Raw genomic sequence first — 23355 nt, 5'->3', positions numbered from 1 at the left:
GCCGGGTGGCTTTTTTCACACAGCTCCGAAGGCGAACACACCTTCACTAAGACGGGCAGATAGCGCCGGTCGACATACGCCAACATCTGCCAGTGGATCGTAAATGCCTGGGCAGATAGTTTCGGTCACAACTGTGGTCCGAGCTTTCCGGAAGGCAGGATTCACAGAACTGCTGCACAACAACAGCGACACTGAATCCGATGACTTCGACGAGGCGGAGCCGGCCATTTTTGGATCCCACGCTTGCGCAACTTTTCAATTCGGACACCGAAGACGAAGAATTCGAAGGATTTACGAATGAAGAATAACTTCAGAAGGTGAGCGCTATGTTTATTTTGTGTGTTGTGACATTAACGTTCGAGCAACATTATGTTGCTATTTATTGCTCTACACCATTTTGAATTTTACTATGTTTGTGATTGCACATTTGCGTACATTTTGGGACAGAGTTGTTAGAACGCTGGTTTTCAATATATTATTAAAGTTTGACTGAACTATCTGACTGTTTTTTTGACATTCACTTTAGCGCAGCGTTTTTTTGACATTCACTTTAGCGCAGCGTAGGCGCGGCTTATAGTCCGGGGCGGCTTATTGGTGGACAAAATTATGAAATATGTAATTCATAGAAGGTGCGGCTAATAATCCGGTGCGCCTTATAGTGCGGAAAATACGGTAATATGTCAAGTATTATGTAAAATAATTGACTAATATTATGTCAGTTATTATGTAAAATAAGTGGCTAATATGATGTCAATTATTAAGTAAAATAATTGGCTAACATGATGTCAATTATTAAGTAAAATAATTGGCTAACATGTCAATTATTATGTAAAATAATTGGCTAAAATTATGTGGATTATTATGTAAAACCCATCCATCCATTTTCTACCGCTTGTCCCAAAATAATTGGCTAAAATGATGTCAATTATTATGTAAAATAATTGGCGAACATTATGTCAGTTATTATGTAAAATAATTGGCTAATGTCAGTTTTTATGTAGAAATAATTGACTAATATTATGTCAAGTATTATGTAAAATAATTGACTAACATTATGTCAGTTATTATGTAAAATAATAGGCTAATATGTCAGTTTTAATGTAAAATAATTGACTAATATTATGTCAAGTATTATGTAGAATAATTGACTAACATTATGTCAAGTATTATGTAAAATAATTGACCAACATTATGTCAGTTATTATGTAACATACTTGGTTAATATGTCAGTTATTATGTAAAATAATTGGCTAACATGTCAATTATTATGTAAAATTGGCTAACATGTCAAATATTATTCAAAATAATAGACTAATATGTCAGTTATTTTGTTAATTGACTAACATTATGGCAGTTATTTAAAATAATTGGCTAATATGTCAATTATTATGTCAAATAATTGACTAACATTATGTCAGTTATTATGTCAAACAATTGGCTAATATGTCAAATATTATGTAAAATAATTGGCTACCATGATGTCAATTATTATGTATAATTGGCTAACATGTCAATTATTATGTAAAATAATTGACTAACATGTCAGTTATTTTGTAAAACAATTGACTAACATTATGTCAGTTTTTATGTAAAAAATAATTGACTAATATGTCAAGTATTATGTAAAATAATTGACTAATATTATGTAAAATAATTGGCTAATATGATGTCAATTATTAAGTAAAATAATTGGCTAACATGATGTCAATTATTAAGTAAAATAATTGGCTACCATGATGTCAATTATTATGTATAATTGGCTAACATGTCAATTATTATGTAAAATAATTGACTAACATGTCAGTTATTTTGTAAAACAATTGACTAACATGTCAGTTTTTAATGTAAAAAATAATTGACTAATATGTCAAGTATTGTGTAAAATAATTGACTAATATTATGTCAGTTATTATGTAAAATAATTGGCTAATATGATGTCAATTATTAAGTAAAATAATTGGCGAACATGATGTCAATTATTAAGTAAAATAATTGGCTAACATGTCAATTATTATGTAAAATAATTGGCTAAAATTATGTGGATTATTATGTAAAACCCATCCATCCATTTTCTACCGCTTGTCCCAAAATAATTGGCTAAAATGATGTCAATTATTATGTAAAATAATTGGCTAACATGATGTCAGTTATTATGTAAAATAATTGGCTAATGTCAGTTTTTATGTAAAAATAATTGACTAGTATTATGTCAAGTATTATGTAAAATAATTGACTAACATTATGTCAGTTATTATGTAAAATAATAGGCTAATATGTCAGTTTTAATGTAAAATAATTGACTAATATTATGTCAAGTATTATGTAAAATAATTGACTAACATTATGTCAAGTATTATGTAAAATAATTGAGTAACATTATGTCAGTTATTATGTAACATACTTGGTTAATATGTCAGTTATGTAAAATAATTGGCTAACATGATGTCAATTATTATGTAAAATTGGCTAACATGTCAAATATTATTCAAAATAATTGACTAATATGTCAGTTATTTTGTTAATTGACTAACATTATGGCAGTTATTTAAAATAATTGGCTAATATGTCAATTATTATGTCAAATAATTGACTAACATTATGTCAGTTATTATGTCAAACAATTGGCTAATATGTCAAATATGTAAAATAATTGGCTACCATGATGTCAATTATTATGTATAATTGGCTAACATGTCAATTATTATGTAAAATAATTGACTAACATGTCAGTTATTTTGTAAAACAATTGACTAACATTATGTCAGTTTTTATGTAAAAAATAATTGACTAATATGTCAAGTATTATGTAAAATAATTGACTAATATTATGTCAATTATTAAGTAAAATAATTGGCTAATATGATGTCAATTATTAAGTAAAATAATTGGCTAACATGATGTCAATTATTAAGTAAAATAATTGGCTAACATGTCAATTATTATGTAAAATAATTGGCTAAAATGATGTGGATTATTATGTAAAACCCATCCATCCATTTTCTACCGCTTGTCCCAAAATAATTGGCTAAAATGATGTCAATTATTATGTAAAATAATTGGCTAACATAATGTCAATTATTATGTAAAATAATTTGCTAACATGTCAATTATGTAACATAATTGACTAACATGTCCATTATTATGCAAAATAATTGACTAACATGTCAGTTATTTTGTAAAACAATTGACTAACATTATGTCAGTTTTTATGTAAAAAATAATTGACTAATATGTCAAGTATTATGTAAAATAATTGACTAATATTATGTCAGTTATTATGTAAAATAATTGGCTAATATGTCAATTATTAAGTAAAATAATTGGCTAACATGATGTCAATTATTAAGTAAAATAATTGGCTAACATGTCAATTATTATGTAAAATAATTGGCTAAAATTATGTGGATTATTATGTAAAACCAATACATCCATTTTCTACCGCTTGTCCCAAAATAATTGGCTAAAATTATGTCAATTATTATGTAAAATAATTTGCTAACATGTCAATTATGTAACATAATCGACTAACATGTCAATTATTATGCAAAAAATTGACCAATATGTCAATGATGCAGAACAATTGGCTAATATGTCAATTATGTAAAATAAGTCCTTACAAGAAATAACATTAATTGTTGTTTACATGTTTGTATCATAATTCATGTATACATCATTCCTTACAAGAAATAATATTAATTGTTGTTTACTTGTTTGTATCATAATTCATGTATACATCATTCCCTACAAGAAATAATATTAATTGTTGTTTACTTGTTTGTATCATAATTCATGTATACATCATTCCTTACAAGAAATAATATTAATTGTTGTTTACTTGTTTGTTTGTATCATAATTCATGTATACATCATTCCTCACAAGAAATACGGTGAACGTTCATATTTTTATTGATATTTCATGAAAAAAACTACAGATGAGATATTTTTGACGCAAAAATTAATATTTAAAAACATTGATTTACACATTTATGTGGATATTTCACATGTCTGATTATGACTTTTTTTTAAATTAAACTTTTAAGAAAACTCTTTACTCATGGCAGTTTCTAGTATAGTGTGAAGCTAAATGGAATGAAATCAAAACAACATAAAAAGGTAGAAGAAATGGGTTAAAGTGAAAGAATCAAGTCAGTGGAACAACTAACTGAATCTAATGACCATACAAGTAGAATGACGTAGTAATGATGAGACTATTTATATGAATTGTTATTCATTCCCAGCACAAGCAGGGTGTCTCCTGCTCAGTGGGCCTCTGGCTGTTCCACACCACTGCGTTTGTCATTCCACTAGTGTGAGCACATTTGCACCTTTGTGTGGGCCAGTACCTTTTCAGAGCGCCCGCCGCCACGCGCCGGCCTGCTGCTGCCCCCGCCACGGCCTCCTCTCCCCCCACGGGAGCCCCCGCGTCCACGGCCCGGGCGGCCCAGGTCTCCGAAGTTGATCTCCAGCTGGGACGTGATGTCATTGGCCGGTTTGCGGAAGTGGTGGTCGGCAGACTCGTCCACGTTGGCCTACACGCGGGGGAAAGGTTGACATTGTTTATATTGCTGGGAAGAAGTGATGATTTTTGAAAAGGTGAGGCTGCAGGCACCTTGTGGAAGAGAGGGGGTGGTTCTACTTCCGTCTCTGTGGCGTCAATCAGAGCTCCCACGGGCCTCTGAACATAATAATAATAATGGATTAGATTTATATAGACACTCAAAGCGCTTCGCAGAGAAGTGAGAACCCATCATTCATTTTGACAACTCATTCATTCTCTGGTGTGAGTGGCACCGGGGGCAAGGGTGAAGTGTCCTGCCCAAGGACACAACGGCAGCAATTTTGCATGGTAAGAGGCGGGGAGCGAACCTGCAACCCTCAGGTTTCTGGCACGGCCGCTCTACCCACTACACCATGCCCCCCCGTCAACATGACATTGCTTTAAGGAAATGATTATTTGTGAACTGAAGGAGCAATAATGGAAATATGAGGAATAATTATCACTTTATAAATGTCTTTCTCTCCAGCATCAAACCAACCTACCTTTAAAGGCTTATCACTCACAATCCCTAACCCTGTTTACACTGCACACCTCATCTCATTGTTTTGCCCTATAGCAGGCGAGCTACTTTTCAATTGATCAAGTCGTGGGGATCTACCTCATTCATATATATAATTTACATTTACTTATTTATGAAATATATGTTTTTGTTAACAAGTTAAAGGTGTTTAAAGATAATGCAAGCATGTTTAACACATATAGTTAATATTGTTAAAAAATTAAAGGTGTTTAATGATAATACAAGCATGTTTAATACATATAGTTAATATTGTTAACAAGTTAAAGGTGTTTAATGATAATACAAGCATGTTTAATACATATAGTTAATATTGTTAACAAGTTAAAGGTGTTTAAAGATAATACAAGCATGTTTAACACATATAGTTAATAAGTTAAAGGTGTTTAAAGATAATACAAGCATGTTTAACACATAGTTAATATTGTTAATAAGTTAAAGGTGTTTAAAGATAATACAAGCATGTTTAACACATATAGTTAATATTGTTAATAAGTTAAAGGTGTTTAAAGATAATACAAGCATGTTTAACACATATAGATTCCTTTCTTTCATGAAGACAAGAATATAAGTTGGTGTATTACCTCATTCTGATGACGTGCATTGATTATGCAGTGGTGCCGATAAGGTTCGCATTTTCAAATGGAGGAGAAAAAAAGTCCTCCTTTCTGTCCAATACCACATGAAAGTGGTTGGTTTTTGGCATCTTATTTGTCCAGCTTCCGTACTCCTTTGTATACACTTTACAAGAAACACATTGTCGGCAAACTCCGTAGCTTGCTAGCTTGTGCACGCCAGCTTTCTGAGACTCCTATTTTGTTAGCGCAACTGTGCAGTCGGTCTTTGGAGTTTTGACGACAGGTACGGCGCCAGAGTCTGTTGAAATAAAGTGTTTCTCGCCTTCCTGTCGGTAATTTTAATGAGCTGGCAGCAGCCAGCGTCATCTCAGAAGACCCTCGGGTGCCGTGAATGTCAATCAAGTGACGTCATAGTGAAGATTTATGATCGCTCATTTTTAGGACTATTTTTTTAATGCCTGGCTGGTGATCGACTGACACACCCTCCGAGATCGACCGGTAGCTCGCGATCGACGTAATGAGCACCCCTGCCCTATAGTGACTAGGGTTGGCCCCTTACCAATATTTAGCTACCAAAATGTAATTCCATACTTTTCTAAATAAAGGGGACAACACAAAATGTCTTTATCGTAACAAAACATATTAGTGTACATGAAACATATGTTCATTATTGTCATTTAGTCCTTAAATAAAATGTTGAACATACTAGACAACTTGTCTTTTAGTAGTAAGTAAACAAACAAAGACTCCTAATTAGTCTGCTGATGTATGCAGTAACATATTGTGTCATTTATACACCTATTATTTTCTACACATTATGAGGGACAAACTGTAAAAATTTATTATTAATCTACTTGTTCATTTACTGTTAATATCTGCTTATTTTCTCTTTTAACATGTTAAGAGGAGTCAGCTTTTTTTCCAACTCACATGTAAACAAAAACATTGCAGGAGTCCTTCAACAATGGCTATTTCTTCAGAATGAAAATATATATTTATATATCACATATAGACTATTATTTGTGCACCATAGACAAGTCATGCACCCAAAATTGGGTGGTCTTAAATAAAAACCCAAAGCGGATGTTGTGATGAAGTATCCACTTCCTCTGGTCTTTCCTACGCACACCAGTGACGAAGCTCGCCCAAGGATGAGCAAAAAAAAAAAAAAAAAAAATCACATTCAGGTCGCATCGCGTTTAGACTGAAGTCACATTTGAAAAGATGAGATTCAGGACTACTTCCTGATGTGGTCTGAATCTGATGGCAAAAGAAGCACTCTGGAGCATTTAGAGTGCTAACAAAAATCACATGTGTGTCACTTGAGGGCAAAAAATAAATAAATTGGTGTGCGGTGTAAACAGTTTATACTGGAGTTTGATAAAGATCACATTTTACTGGAAAAAAATGAGATTTGTGCAGTGTAAACGTAGCCCCCATGTAAGAACAGAACACACACCTTTTCTTTCTTGAATGCATTCTAACTTGTAACACACGGCAAGTACAAGGTGGCTAACAACGGGAGTATTTATTGCGCCCAAAAATACCTGTAAAAAATCCCCCAAAAACAACAACACTTTACATTTGACCTGCATATTAACAATATTGTTATTACAAGTGCTAACGCAGAAGAACTACTTTTAACGGCGCCTTAATCCCAAAGAACAAACTAGCTTATGCTGATATATTGACACACTGAGCCGCTGCATGGCCTCTGAGTTGGTGAAAGTTAATTCTTGATGTTAAATCATGCCTCTCACCTGAATAGTAGAAGGTTGTGGACAAGTTGGTCCAATTTGGTATTCTACCGTATTTTCCGCACTATAAGGCGCACCGGATTATTAGCCGCACCTTCTATGAATTACATATTTCATAATTTTGTCCACCAATAAGCCGCCCCGGACTAAAAGCCGCGCCTACGCTGCGCTAAAGTGAATGTCAAAAAAACGCTGCGCTAAAGTGAATGTCAAAAAAACAGTCAGATAGTTCAGTCAAACTTTAATAATATATTGAAAACCAGCGTTCTAACAACTCTGTCCCAAAATGTACGCAAATGTGCAATCACAAACATAGTAAAATTCAAAATGGTGTAGAGCAATAGTAACATAATGTTGCTCGAACGTTAATGTCACAACACACAAAATAAACATAGCGCTCACCTTCTGAAGTTATTCTTCATTCGTAAATCCTTCGAATTCTTCGTCTTCGGTGTCCGAATTGAAAAGTTGCGCTAGCGTGGGATCCAAAATGGCCGGTTCCGTCTCGTAGAAGTCATCGGGAGTCAGTGTCGCTGTTGTTCTGTGAATCCTGCCTTCCGGAAAGCTCGGACCACAGTTGTGACCGAAATATCTGCCCAAGCATTTACGATCCACTGGCAGATGTTGGCGTATGTCGTCCGAGGCTGTCTGCCCGTCTTAGTGAAGGTGTGTTCGCCTTCGGAGCTGTGTGAAAAAAGCCACCCGGCCTCTTCGCGTAAACTTCCCTTAACCACTCGCTCATCTTTTCTTCATCCATCCATCCCTTCGAGTTAGCTTTTATGATGACGCCGGCTGGAAAGGTCTCTTTTGGCAAGGTCTTCCTTTTGAATATCACCATGAGTGGAAGTTAGCATGGCAAGCTAGAACCACAGTGAAGGATGACTTCTCATTCCCTGTGGAGCGAATATTCACCGTACGTGCTCCCGTTCCACAGTGCGGTTCAGTTGCTGTGAAATACGGTAGTAATCCGTGTGCGGATGGAGAGATTGCGTCTTTTTATGACCCGGATCGTTTAGTAGGAGCCATTTTGTGGTCTTTACAGATGTAAACAGGAAATGAAACGTACGGTGATATCCGCGCGTTTTTTCTTCTTCTTCCGGGGGCGGGTGAAGCGCTTCCTGTTCTATGGGGGCGGGTGAAGCGCTTCCTGTTCTATGGGGGCGGGTGCTTTCCTTGGCGGTTGCTTGCGTAGAAGAAGAAGCGCTTCCTGTTCTACCGGGAAAAAAGATGGCGGCTGTTTACCGAAGTTGCGAGACCGAAACTTTATGAAAATGAATCGTAATAAAGCGCACCGGGTTATTAGGCGCACTGTCAGCTTTTGAGAAAAATTGTGGTTTTTAGGTGCGCCTTATAGTGCGGAAAATACGGTACTTGGACTTGGTGAGAAAGACATGAAAAAAAAACGCTTGTTTGCAGCCATCTTTTTTAAAATCTTTTGTGAGGATTATGATGAATTGTTGATGTAAAGGGGAATATATCATCAGTCTTTATCCCAGTGAGAGCAGACATTGTACAGTAAGTGATTGTTTTATCATGTTTGTATATCTTGTTTGACACTAAGCAATAGTGCTACTTGCTGGATCTGCTCATCACTCAGCTTCTAAAACTTGTAGATCATCCTCCTTATATTCGGGTTCAAAAAAAGAAGTTTTTGCAAGACATTTAGGGATTTCACCATCTACGGTCCATAGTATCATCAAAAGGTTCAGAGAATCTGGAGAACTCACTCCACGTAAGCGGCATGGCCAGAAACCAACATTGAATGACCGTGACCTTCGATCACTCAGACGGCACTGTATCAAAAACAGACATCAATCTCTAAAGGATATCACCACATGGGCTCAGGAACACTTCAGAAACCCACTGTCACTAAATACAGTTGGTTGCTACATCTGTAAGTGCAAGTTATAGCTCTACTATGCAAAGCGAAAGCCATTAATCAACAACATCCAGAAACGCCGTCAGCTTCTCTGGGCCCGAGATCATCTAAGATGGGATGGACTCATGCAAAGTGGAAAAGTGTTCTGTGGTCTGACGAGTCCACATTTCAAATTGTTTTTGGAAATATTCGACATCGTGTCATCCGGACCAAAGGGGAAGCGAACCATCCAGACTGTTATCGACGCAAAGTTCAAAAGCCAGCATCTGTGATGGTATGGGGGTGCATTAGTGGCCAAGACATGAGTAACTTACACATCTGTGAAGGCACCATTAATGCTGAAAGGTACATACAGGTTTTGGAACAACATATGCTGCCATCTAAGCGCCGTCTTTTTCATGGACGCCCCTGCTTATTTCAGCAAGACAATGCCAAGCCACATTCAGCACGTGTTACAACAGCGTGGCTTCGTAAAAAAAAGAGTGCGTGTACTTTCCTGGCCCGCCTGCAGTCCAGACCTGTCTCCCATCGAAAATGTGTGGCGCATTATGAAGCGTAAAATACGACAGCAGAGACCCCGGACTGTTGAATGACTGAAGCTCTACATAAAACAAGAATGGAAAATAATTCCACTTTCAAAGCTTCAACAATTAGTTTCCTCAGTTCCCAATCGTTTATTGAGTGTTGTTAAAAGAAAAGGTGATGTAACACAGTGGTGAACATGCCCTTTCCCAACTACTTTGGCACGTGTTGCAGCCATGAAATTCTAAGTTAATTATTATTTGTAAAAAAAAGTTTATGAGTTTGAACATCAAATATGTTGTCTTTGTAGCATATTCAACTGAATATGGGTTGAAAAGGATTTGCAAATCATTGTATTCCGTTTATATTTACATCTAACACAATTTCCCAACTCATATGGAAACGGGGTTTGTATATATTACATGTTATTATGAATGTTACTGCATGACATATATACTTACATCATGTATATATTACATGTTATTATGAATGTTACTACATGACATATATACTTACATCATGTATATATTACATGTTATTATGAATGTTACTACATGACATATATACTTACATCATGTATACATTACATGTTATTATGAATGTTACTACATGACATATATACTTACATCATGTATATATTACATGTTATTATGAATGTTACTGCATGACATATATACTTACATCATGTATATATTACATGTTATTATGAATGTTACTTCATGACATATATACTTACATCATGTATATATTACATGTTATTATGAATGTTACTACATGACATATATACTTACATCATGTATATATTACATGTTATTATGAATGTTACTACATGACATATATACTTACAGCTTGGATAGAAAACGATGATAAGGGTTTTTGGATGTTTTTGGAGCGCTTTATAGGCGAAATAGAGCGAAAAACAGTACCTCCATTGTTAGCTGACTTTTGCTAGCGTTTATTCATGAGTTAGAATGCATAAAAAAAGAAAATTAGTTCTTGTCTTACATAATAGACCAAATTAAAAAGTGCAGTTAAATGTCGTGCATTAGGTGATCATGACATGTATATGTGCAGTTTGGAATACTTTGCATGCATGCATTTAACTACACCCACTTTAAATAAGTGTTACACATGTATCTTGTCTTATTTCCTTCAAGCATGAGTTATCAACTTACAACCAATGCTATTTCTAGTTAATAGTGTGGCCATACTCACATCCTCACTCTTGGACTTGTGCAGCACGTATCCTTTCTTCCACTGGCTGTCGGCGCCCTCGTTGGGCTTGCGGATGTTGAACTCCACCTTGGTGCGCTCCTTGTCCTGCATGGCCTTCCACTCGTCCAGCGTCATCTCCCGGGGGCCCTCACTCTTCACCTCCTCCACCTCGTTCTCCCTGCGGAGCCGTCACGGCAGGTTAGGCCACGGACGCGTCAAACCGCTGAGGTTTTCTACATGCTCCCTAACCTTGGCGGCCGGAAGTACACAAGACACCAGTAGTGGGAGAGACCCTTTACGATTTAGGACCACTACAACGTGGGGAACGTCAATCAAACACCCTGAGCTTCTCTGGCTGGACAGGAAGTGCACACTTACTTGTTCTCAGAGCCGGCAGGTGCAGCCTCCTCTCCCTCAGGGGTCGCCTCAACAGCAGGAGCATGCTCAGCCTCACTGTAGACACAAACATCTCTTAGATACCACAGTTCTCCTGCATCCATGGCATGTCAGTGTCAGCGAGGTGGAGAATCATAGCATCACATCAATCACAAACAAGGTGGAATGGTCACTCTTACACTGCATCCAAATCACTCCAATCAGCACACAGTCACAGGTACCATAACAACACTAAGTAGTTCAAAGTAGGGCTGTCCCCATACCAATATTTTGTATAAAATGTATTTCCATACTTTTTTAAATAAAAAGGACCACAAAAAATGTCATTATTGTCTTTATTTGAACAAAACATCTTAGGGTACGTTACTGTCATTTAGTCCTTAAATAAAATACTAGACAACTTGTCTTTTAGTAGTAAGTAAACAAATAAAGACTCCTAATTAGTCGTATGCAGTAACATATTGTGTCATTTATACACCTATTATTTTGTACACTTTATGAGGGACAAACTGTAAAAAATTGATTATTCATCTACTTGGTCATTAACTGTTAATATCTGCTTACTCTCTGTTTTAACATGTTCTATCTACACTTCTGTTAAAATGTAATAATCACTTATTCTTCTCTTCTTTGATACTTGACATTAGTTTTGGATGATACCACACATTTAGGTATGGATGTGATACCAAGTAGTTACAGGATCATACATTGGTCATATTCAAAGTCCTCGTGTGTCCAGGGACATATTTACTGACTTTATAAACATAATGTGAATCTTTTAAAAAGGAAAAAAATATATCGATGTAACCATAGTAGTATCAACTACCGTATTTTCCGCACTATAAGGCGCACCTAAAAACCACAATTTTTCTCAAAAGCTGACAGTGCGCCTTATAACCCGGTGCGCTTTATTACGATTCATTTTCATAAAGTTTCGGTCTCGCAACTTCGGTAAACAGCCGCCATCTTTTTTCCCGGTAGAACAGGAAGCGCTTCTTCTTCTACGCAAGCAACCGCCAAGGAAAGCACCCGCCCCCATAGAACAGGAAGCGCTTCACCCGCCCCCGGAAGAAGAAGAAAAAACGCGCGGATATCACCGTACGTTTCATTTCCTGTTTACATCTGTAAAGACCACAAAATGGCTCCTACTAAGCGATCCGGTTCATAAAAAGACGCAATCTCTCCATCCGCACACGGATTACTACCGTATTTCACAGCTGATATTCCTGTGAACCGCACTGTGGAACGGGAGCACGTACGGTGAATATTCGCACCACAGGGAATGAGAAGTCATCCTTCACTGTGGTTCTAGCTTGCCATGCTAACTTCCACCCATGATGATATTCAAAAGGAAGACCTTGCCAAAAGAGACCTTTCCAGCCGGCGTCATCATAAAAGCTAACTCGAAGGGATGGATGGATGAAGAAAAGACGAGCGAGTGGTTAAGGGAAGTTTACGCGAAGAGGCCGGGTGGCTTTTTTCACACAGCTCCGAAGGCGAACACACCTTCACTAAGACGGGCAGATAGCGCCGGTCGACATACGCCAACATCTGCCAGTGGATCGTAAATGCCTGGGCAGATAGTTTCGGTCACAACTGTGGTCCGAGCTTTCCGGAAGGCAGGATTCACAGAACTGCTGCACAACAACAGCGACACTGAATCCGATGACTTCGACGAGGCGGAGCCGGCCATTTTTGGATCCCACGCTTGCGCAACTTTTCAATTCGGACACCGAAGACGAAGAATTCGAAGGATTTACGAATGAAGAATAACTTCAGAAGGTGAGCGCTATGTTTATTTTGTGTGTTGTGACATTAACGTTCGAGCAACATTATGTTGCTATTTATTGCTCTACACCATTTTGAATTTTACTATGTTTGTGATTGCACATTTGCGTACATTTTGGGACAGAGTTGTTAGAACGCTGGTTTTCAATATATTATTAAAGTTTGACTGAACTATCTGACTGTTTTTTTGACATTCACTTTAGCGCAGCGTTTTTTTGACATTCACTTTAGCGCAGCGTAGGCGCGGCTTATAGTCCGGGGCGGCTTATTGGTGGACAAAATTATGAAATATGTAATTCATAGAAGGTGCGGCTAATAATCCGGTGCGCCTTATAGTGCGGAAAATACGGTAGATACACTCGTGTACTTGGTATCATTACAGTGGATGTCAGGTGTAGATCCACCCATGGCATTTGTTTACATTCAGGAATGCTATCTTTTGTTCACATTGTGACGCTGGTGAGCTATTGTATCCTCCTACGGTGTGTAGTGAAGCATGTTTAGCTATTCCTTGTCCTCCAGTGATAATAATACTTGTAAGAAACTCACTTTGTTGCCATTGAGACCAGGATTAGTGATTTAGAAGTAGCTAAAACACTGTGGATGGATGTTAGCCATGTCTTAAAGCAGCTCTTCCTGAGGGTGTTTCAGTGTTATAACTTCACCTTTATGTTGACTTTTTACACCAAAATGCGTCCATTCTCTCTTTTCTGTCTACACACTGTGTCTGCTTGTAAGTACTCTGTGTGTGTGTGCTACCCAACATGCTCCTCTGCTCCTAAAACCAGCAATGCCGCGCCGTCATGACCGTTAAAAAATGATATTAGCTTTATCTGAATAGCCATTTGTGATTGATAGCATGAAATAACAAATATCTTGCAGTCATGTTGTTTACGTTTCAAAATGATTCAACTATTCAATGTCAAAATATAAACGGTAGAAATAATGAACAGAATGTCCTCTACTGTCTAGTTGTAAAACACTAATGAAAATGAAATGTAGCATTTAGACTTGCGTCTGATTGGCTTAACCAATGGTGACTCATCATAGTAAACAACCAACCAATAATGAATGTTCTTAAAGGTAAACCAAGACATACATACAATGATGTTACCGTATATGTTGTCCCCTGCCCTTCGCTACGTAGCTTCCATCTTTAAGTTCATCATGTTTAATGGAAAAGCATAGTTTAAAGCACTGGTTTATCAAAAACCGGACTCATTACAAGAAAACTGTAGTTGTTGGCAGGTATGATCAAGATTTTAACACATTGTAGGTTGGAAAAAACAAAGAAAAACGGAAAATATTTTTACAGAAATAGACAGATTTACAAGTATAGATGAAAACATCACATGCCTACTCTTTAGAGCACAGCCACATTCACCAACAGCTATGACACTATTAAGCATTTCTTAAGTACGCTTTACATCAGACCTGGGCACATTAAGGCCCGGGGACCGCATGTGTCCCGTTAAGCTTTTCAATCTGGCCCACCAGGCATTCACAACATTTTTTATTTAGATCTTTAAGATGGAAACTGTAGCTGTTGTCTTGAACTATACAAAGTATTTCACTTGTTGGACTTTTGCATGATATACTAGTTACTATGGTCATCTAATTAGTTACTATGGCAATCTAATGAGTTACTATGGTCATCTAATGAGTTACTATGGTAATCTAATTAGTTACTATTGTAATCTAATTAGTTACTATGGTCATCTAATGAGTTACTATGGTAATCTAATGAGTTACTATGGTAATCTAATTAGTTACTATGGTGATATAATTAGTTACTATGGTAATCTAATTAGTTACTGTGGCAATCTAATTAGTTACTATTGTCATCTAATTAGTTACTATGGTCATCTAATTAGTTACTATGGTAATGTAATGAGTTACTATGGTCATCTAATTAATTACTATGGTCATCTAAGGAGTTACTATGGTCATCTAATTAGTTACTATGGTCATCTAAATAGTTACTATGGTCATCTCATTAGTTACTATAGTCATCTAATTAATTACTATGGTCATCTAATTAGTTACTATGGTCATCTAAATAGTTACTATGGTCATCTCATTAGTTACTATGGTCATCTAATGAGTTACTATGGTCATCTAAGTCAGACGAGGCACCAAGCAGTGTTTCCAGAGTGAAATGTGGGTGTCAGGGACAGACGTGGAAGGAGATTTTTACAACAAAGTTGTAAATCTTAGTGATCAGATTGTAGGTGGGTTTTTTACACTTCGTGTTCATATTTTGCTTTGTTTGTTGCGTTGTTGTTGTGTTTCGCTTGATTGTAAAATATGTGGATGGAGAGGGGGTGTGAGGTTCATATGTTGTCAATATTCAGTGTTTTATCCCTCATAGTTAATATTGTAACAGTCTTTATTTTCATGTACACTCTGGGTGTCTCACTCAAGTGAAAAAAATTGTAATATTACATTCCGTTTTTAAGGCGGTCTGTCATAACGTTTTGTTAGAATAATTATGTATAAGTTATCACACGACTCTTATGCTTAAAGGCCGTTGCTATAGTTATTATCAATTGTGCTCAAGTTGTACTTTTCTATCTGTGCAAAGGCACACAACTTGTAATCTTGCTTTGCGAGTTGTCTCGCATCAGCAGTTTGTTTCCAGACCCTGCCTGCTGACAGCCAAGGACGGACATCGAGTACCTCGACGCAGACAAAACAGAGACAGGGCGAAATCACGAGTGTCAGCACATTTCCATTCTGAAGAAGCAGCCTAAGTGATGTTAATTAGGGACCTCCCGAATAAATAGAGGAGAACGTGGGGCTGTACCTTAGAGCGTAGGGAGAAACTGTAACTGAGTGTACAGCCCAATACGTCTCTCCTCATGAGCAAAATTCAACTCTGACTCAGCTTGATTCCTTCTTCTTGTCTTGTGGAATAGGTAGTTCGCTGTTTGAACCTGACACGTTTTTAGCTTTTCAATCAATAATGACTGATAAGGACTAATATGAAAGAGTTACAATTCTGGTGTATGTTTGCGGTCATAATGGTGTGGGATTCTTCTCACCTGGCTTCCTCCTTCACGCTGCCCCAGTTGTGTGAGCCGCTGCCACCACGCTTCTCCTCGCTTCTAGGAGTCCTGGAGACAACCACAACACTGGTCAAGTGACACTCTCTCTTTCTGTGAGCCAAAGACACCACAAACTCACGATTTGTCACCGCTGCTGTGTCGGTCAAAGTCTCGTTTGCCACGGGAGTCGAAGCCGTCGCCTCTTCCCATGCCCCGCCCTCGTCCGCCGCGACCACCTCGGCCGCCGCCGCGCCCTCTTGGGGGCCGCTCGCCAGAAGGCCTGAGGAGCAGGAGTGACAAGAGGAGCTCAAATCTTGCACTTTTAGAGGAGACTTTAGTTGTTTTAGGACTGCAAAGAATCATCAGTTAGGGAAAATATGTGATGGATGTTTAATAAACATTATAAAAGCCAATGTTTTCACAAGACTGCTCCAATGAAGCACCTACAAAGATGTACTGTATGTCGCACTGCTCAAAGAAGGAGGAAAAAGAGCAAAGGGCCCAAAGAAGACGAAAGCTGTGAAAATGTTGTGCAATCATTTCAAAATGAAAATGTGAATACAGCGTTACATTGATGACGCAGCACATTACCAGAACACACCCACCAATATTTAAAGGGGAACATTATCACCAGACCTATGTAAGCGTCAATATATACCTTGATGTTGCAGAAAAAAGACCATATATTTTTTTAACCGATTTCCGAACTCTAAATAGGTGAATTTTGGCGAATTAAACGCCTTTCTAATATTCGCTCTCGGAGCCATTGGGAAGCAATCCGCCATTTTCTCACACACCGAGTCAAATCAGCTCTGTTATTTTCCGTTTTTTTCGACTGTTTTCCGTACCTTGGAGACATCATGCCTCGTCGGTGTGTTGTCGGAGGGTGTAACAACACGAACAGGGACGGATTCAAGTTGCACCAGTGGCCCAAAGATGCGAAAGTGGCAAGAAATTGGACGTTTGTTCCGCACACTTTACCGACGAAAGCTATGCTACGACAGAGATGGCAAGAATGTGTGGATATCCTGCGACACTCAAAGCAGATGCATTTCCAACCATAAAGTCAAAGAAATCTGCCGCCAGACCCCCATTGAATCTGCCGGAGTGTGTGAGCAATTCAGGGACAAAGGACCTCGCTAGCACGGCAAGCAATGGCGGCAGTTTGTTCCCGCAGACGAGTGAGCTAAACCCCCTATCGACCCTAGCTTCCCTGGCCTGCTGACATCAACTCCAAAACTGGACAGATCAGTTTCAGGAAAAGAGCGCGGATGAGGGTATGTCTACAGAATATATTAATTGATGAAAATTGGGCTGTCTGCACTCTCAAAGTGCATGTTGTTGCCAAATGTATTTCATATGCTGTAAACCTAGTTCATAGTTATTAGTTTCCTTTAATGCCAAACAAACACATACCAATCGTTGGTTAGAAGGCGATCGCCGAATTCGTCCTCGCTTTTGGCTGTCGTGTCGTTTTCGTCGGTTTCGCTTGCATACGGTTCAAACCGATATGGCTCAATAGCTTCAGTTTCTTCTTCAATTTGGTTTTCGCTACCTGCCTCCACACTACAACCATCCGTTTCAATACATGCGTAATCTGTTGAATCGCTTAAGCCGCTGAAATCTGAGTCTGAATCCGAGCTAATGTCGCTATAGCTTGCTGTTCTTTCCTCCATGTTTGTTTGTGTTGGCTTCACTATGTGACGTCACAGGAAAATGGACGGGTGTATATAACGATGGTTAAAATCAGGCACTTTGAAGCTTTTTTTAGGGATATTGCGTGATGGGTAAAATTTTGAAAAAAACTTCGAAAAATAAGCCACTGGGAACTGATTTTTAATGGTTTTAACCATTCTGAAATTGTGATAATGTTCCCCTTTAAGAAGGGCAAAGAAGCACAAACAAGGTAAAAGTCTACTTTGGTAGCTAATGGCGCATTGTAGTTGTACTCTGAGTTCCTTGTCGGAATTTCAACTGGAACGCTCCCTTGATGTGGGATTTCACACTCGGAAAATCGGAGCATTCCCACCACCCCCAAGTTGTTTTCAAAGATGGCTGCTCTGGATGTGAACAACACATCTATACTATCTGTCATTAGCACTTCTGATTCCTTTTTCTCACACTAAATCAGCCTAGTGTGCTGTGAGATACAGTCTGGTGTGACGTGGGAGATTATCTAATTTCACCTATTTGGGTTAAAAATATTCTTTGCAAAGCAGTAATTATAGTCTGCAAATGATGTGTTGTTGTTGAGTGTCGGTGCTGTCTAGAGCTCGGCAGAGTAACCGTGTAATACTCTTCCATATCAGTAGGTGGCAGCCGGGGCTAATAGCTTTGTAGATGTGGGAAACAGCGGGAGGCAGTGTGCAGGTAAAAATGTGTCTAATGCTTAAACCAAAAATAAACAAAAGGTGAGTACCCCTAAGAAAAGGCATTGAAGCTTAAGGAAGGCTATGCAGAACCAAACTAAAACTGAACTAGCTACAAAGTAAACAAACACCGAATCCTGGACGACAGCAAAGACTTACTGCGGAGCAAAGACAAAGTACATCCGAACATGACACGACAATCAACAATGTCCCCACAAAGAAGGATAAAAACAACTGGAATATTCTTGATTGCTAAAACAAAGTAGAAATATCGCTCAAAGGAAGACATGAAACTGCTACAGGAAAATACCAAAAAAAGAGGAAAAGCCACCAAAATAGGAGCGCAAGACAAGAAGTAAAACACTACACACAGGAAAACAGCAAAAAAGTCCAAATAAGTCAGGGTGTGATGTGACAGTACACCTACTTTGAGACAAGAGCTATAGTGATGCATGCTTGGTTATGGTTTAATGCAGACGTGGGCTAAATAAGGCCCAAGGGCCACATGCGGCCCGTTAAGCTTTTCAATCTGGCCCGCCGGACATTCCCAAATAATTTTTTTTTAGATGTTTAAGATGTAAAGTGTAGCTGCCATTATGATGTGCACTTATCTTTTCTAATGACCGTAAGTCTTCAACTATACTAAGTCTTTCAATGGCTGGAATCTGCGCTTTTGGATGATATACTAGTTACTATGGTCATCTTATTAGTTACTATAGTAATCTAATGAGTTACTATGGTAATCTAATTAGTTAATATAGTCATCTAATTAGTTACTATGGTAATGTAAGTCACAGCAGCTCAGACGAGGCACCAAGCAGTGTGGGTGGGGTGCGTTTCCACAGAAGCAGAAGGAAATTTTCACAACAAAGTTCTAAAGCTTAGTGATATATCAGATTGTAGGTGGGTTTATTTTGTACCCTTCGCGGTCATATTTCACTGTTTGTTGCATTTTTGTTGCGTTTCACTTGATTGTAAAATATGTCGATCGAAAGGGGGTGTGACGTTCATATTTTGTCAATATTCAGTGTTTTATGGTTCGTAGAAAAATTGAAAATTCCATTACGTTTTTGAAGGTGGTCTGTCATAACGTTTTTTAGCATTCAATCAGACATTATTGTGAGGTTTTGTACTAGTGTTCCTAAAAATAGATATACCGGCCCCCAGACACATTTGTTTCTCTAAATGTGGCCCCCGAGTCAAAATAATTGCCCAGGCCTGGTTTAAAGTCTCATACCCATCAATTGCAAGAACGACTTTTTATTGTCAATATCGGCTACTGAGTTTGAATTTTTTTAATGATTTCTGCTGGTGGTGTGCCTCTGCATTTTGTCAATGAAAAAAATGTGCCTTGACTCAAAAAATTTTTGAAAAATACTGGTCGAGACCACAAGGAAGTGTTCTCAAAGTAGAAATAAATCCTAATAGTGGTGTAGACCACAAGGAAGTGTTCTAAAAGTATAAGTAAATCCAAATAGTGGTGTAGACCACAAGGAAGTGTTTTAAAAGTAGAAGTAAATCCTAATAGTGGTGTAGACCACAAGGAAGTGTTCTAAAAGTAGAAGTAAATCCTAATAGTGGTGTAGACCACAAGGAAGTGTTCTAAAAAGTAGAAGTAAATCCTAATAGTGGTGTAGATCACAAGGAAGTGTTCTAAAAGTAGAAATAAATCCTAATAGTGGTGTAGACCAGAGGTGGGTAGTAACGCGCTACATTTACTCCGTTACATCTACTTGAGTAACTTTTTGGATAAATTGTACTTCTAAGAGTAGTTTTAATGCAACATACTTTTACTTTTACTTGAGTATATTTATAGAGAAGAAACGCTACTTTTACTCCGCTACTTTTATCTACATTCAGCTCGCTACTCGCTACTAATTTTTATCGATCTGTTAATGCACGCTTTGTTTGTTTTGGTCTGTCAGACAGACCTTCAAAGTGCCTGCCTTACTGGTGACGTTTCACTTCGTTCCACCAATCAGATGCAGTCACTGGTGACGTTGGACCAATCAAACAGAGCCAGGTGGTCACATGACCTGACTTAAACAAGTTGAAAAACTTATTGGGGTGTTACCATTTAGTGGTCAATTGTACGGAATGTGTACTTTACTGTGCAATCTAATAATAAAAGTTCCAATCAATCAATCAAAAGTATGAAGGAAAAAAGATAATTTTTTATTTCAACCGTACAGCCCGTCAAAAGCCTAAAGACTGACCGCACATGAAGACGTTCCTGTCTTCACAATAAAAGTGCCGCTCCATCGCGCCTGCGCTTTCAAAACAAGAGTCTCCGAAAGCCAGCGCAAACAAGCTAGCAAGCTACGGAGTTTGACGCCAATATATTTCTTGCAAAGTGTATAAAAACGAATATGGAAGCTGGACAAATAAGATGCCAAAAACCCACCACTTTCATGTGGTATTAGACAGAAAGGAGGAACTTTTCTTCTCCTCCATTTGAAAACGTGGACGTTATTAGCACTACTGTCTGATTCCAATCAATGCAAGTCATCAGAATCAGGTAATACACCAACTTATATTATTGTCTTCATGAAAGAAAGGAATCTATATGTTAAACATGCATGTATATTCATTAAAACATCTTTAACATGTAAACAAAAACAGCTAAATAAATACATATAAATTATATACTGTATATATCAATGTATATATATATATATATATATATACTGTATATATCAATGTATATATATATATATATATATATATATATATGATCAAGGGTGATGGGTCAAATGCAGAGAATAATTTCGCCACACCTAGTGTGTGTGTGACAATCATTGGTACTTTAACTTTAACTTTATATATATATATATGTGTGTATGTTACTCATCAGTTACTCAGTACTTGAGTAGTTTTTTCACAACATACTTTTTACTTTTACTCAAGTAAATATTTGGTTGACTACTCCTTACTTTTACTTGAGTAATGAATCTCTAAAGTAACAGTACTCTTACTTGAGTACAATTTCTGGCTACTCTACCCACCTCTGGTGTAGACCACAAGGAAGTGTTCTAAAAGTAGAAGTACATCCTAATAGTGGTGTAGACCACAAGGAAGTGTTCTAAAAGTAGAAATAAATCCTAATAGTGGTGTAGACCACAAGGAGGTGTTCTAAAAGTGTAAATAAATCCTAATATGAGCCATCGCTCCTCACTTGTCAGAGGAGAAGTCCATGGTACTTCCTTCGGGCTTCTCCTCCGCGGGCTTCTCGAAGCGGCGCTCCCGAGGAGGTCTCCGGTCCGGCCTCTTGTCTGCCGGCCGCCCGTCACCTTGGCCCCCCGGGTGTTGTGGACCCTGCTGCTCGGGCCTCCGACCCACTCTCCGGATACCTGTCGGGAGCACAGCGGCAGGTGCACACTCAGTCGCCGGTGTCGGAAGCTCCAATTAATCCCTCCCCCGTCGGCGCTGACGTTCCAACGGCAAGACAACCTCCAGGCGTCCTCTAACAACCAGCCGAGAAGGTCCATGTTGACCTCCCGCCAAGTGACGCCTTCCAGCGGCAACTAGCAGCTAGCAGCGGAGCATCATTCCGACTAAAAAGGAAGCGTGTTTACCTTCTTTTTTCAGGGGCACCGGAGGCTGGGACTCCTCCTTCTTGTCCGGCACGGGATTCTTCCTGTCCTTCTGCGACTCCTTCCTGGGCTGCTTGGCGGCTTGAGCTGCGGTCTTCGCGGAGCCAGCCGCGGCCCCCTCCTTCTTCTTGTTTTCCGCAGCTTTTAGGATCTCCGACGGGTCGGACTCGTCGTCCGGTAACTGGTCGAAGCGGTTGGTTACGACGCAGCCGAAGCCTTCTTGCAGGTGCCCGGGCATGATGGCGCCCCTTCAGCTGGATATCACCTCCGAGTCGACGAGGCGCGATGCGAAGTGTTCGCTGGATGGCGCCACAAGATGGCCGGGGAGAGCGGCCCCTTCTCTTCCGGTGGAAGGCAACATCCGGGACATGCGGAGGCGCGCGCCAATCTAATGTTTTTGTTGACGTTATATAATGACGTGCTTTCATGTCCTCGGAGAATAATCGGCTTTTTTCTCAAAGATGTCCCCAAATACTTTAATCGGTATAACTTCAACTGCACTTAAAAAAAAATCTACATTGATGTCAAAGTCAAGGCTCGGGGGCCAGATGTGGCCCACCACCTCAACGTGTGGCCCGTGACAGCCTGGATAATAAGCCTTAATAATGTCTTACTAAATGTATTTGTTCTTTACATTTTGACACTAAAAACACATTTACTGCGTATCGTTTAAACTTTAATATCTACTAATATTCATACCCATAGCCATCAGACTGTATAATGCATATGTTCCTTTTTGACTGGACTTAATGTATAATGTATTTATGTTATTTACATGTGAATAATGCTGTATAATAGATTGTATTTATGTTATTCACATGTGAATAATGCTGTATAATAGACTGTATTTATATTATTCACATGTAAATAATGCTGTATAATAGACTGTATTTATGTTATTCACATGTGAATAATGCTGTATAATAGACTGTATTTATGTTATTCACATGTGAATGAAGCTGTATAATAGACTGTATTTATGTTATTCTCATGTGAATGATGCTGTATAATAGACTGTATTTATATTATTCACATGTAAATAATGCTGCCTAATAGACTGTATTTATATTATTCACATGTGAATAATGCTGTATAATAGACTGTATTTATGTTATTCACATGTGAAAAATGCTGTA

General features: G+C 38.2%; 1 protein-coding gene across 2 annotated transcripts in view; it reads right to left on the bottom strand.

Annotated features, from left to right (window-relative positions):
- LOC133577182 (SERPINE1 mRNA-binding protein 1-like) overlaps positions 1–22579 on the bottom strand; it is a 28335-nt gene extending 5756 nt beyond the window's left edge. For both annotated transcript variants that reach the window (XR_012049389.1, XM_061930815.2), the window contains exons 1-8: positions 22202–22579; positions 21802–21976; positions 16397–16537; positions 16255–16326; positions 11405–11479; positions 11027–11204; positions 4610–4675; positions 4344–4529 (exon numbers count right to left, since the gene is read on the bottom strand). Coding sequence is in view for 1 of the 2 variants with exons in the window: in XM_061930815.2 (XP_061786799.2) it covers positions 4344–4529; positions 4610–4675; positions 11027–11204; positions 11405–11479; positions 16255–16326; positions 16397–16537; positions 21802–21976; positions 22202–22457 (1149 nt within the window). In the remaining variant the exon portion in view is untranslated. The remainder of the gene's footprint in view (positions 1–4343; positions 4530–4609; positions 4676–11026; positions 11205–11404; positions 11480–16254; positions 16327–16396; positions 16538–21801; positions 21977–22201) is intronic.
- Between the last annotated feature and the right edge of the window lie 776 nt (positions 22580–23355).

The sequence above is a fragment of the Nerophis lumbriciformis genome, linkage group LG37 (assembly GCF_033978685.3).
Source record: "Nerophis lumbriciformis linkage group LG37, RoL_Nlum_v2.1, whole genome shotgun sequence".
In the NCBI taxonomy this organism is placed as follows: domain Eukaryota; kingdom Metazoa; phylum Chordata; class Actinopteri; order Syngnathiformes; family Syngnathidae; genus Nerophis; species Nerophis lumbriciformis.
The sequence above is the reverse complement of the archived record's forward strand: the minus strand, read 5'-3'. Positions and strand labels throughout refer to the sequence as shown.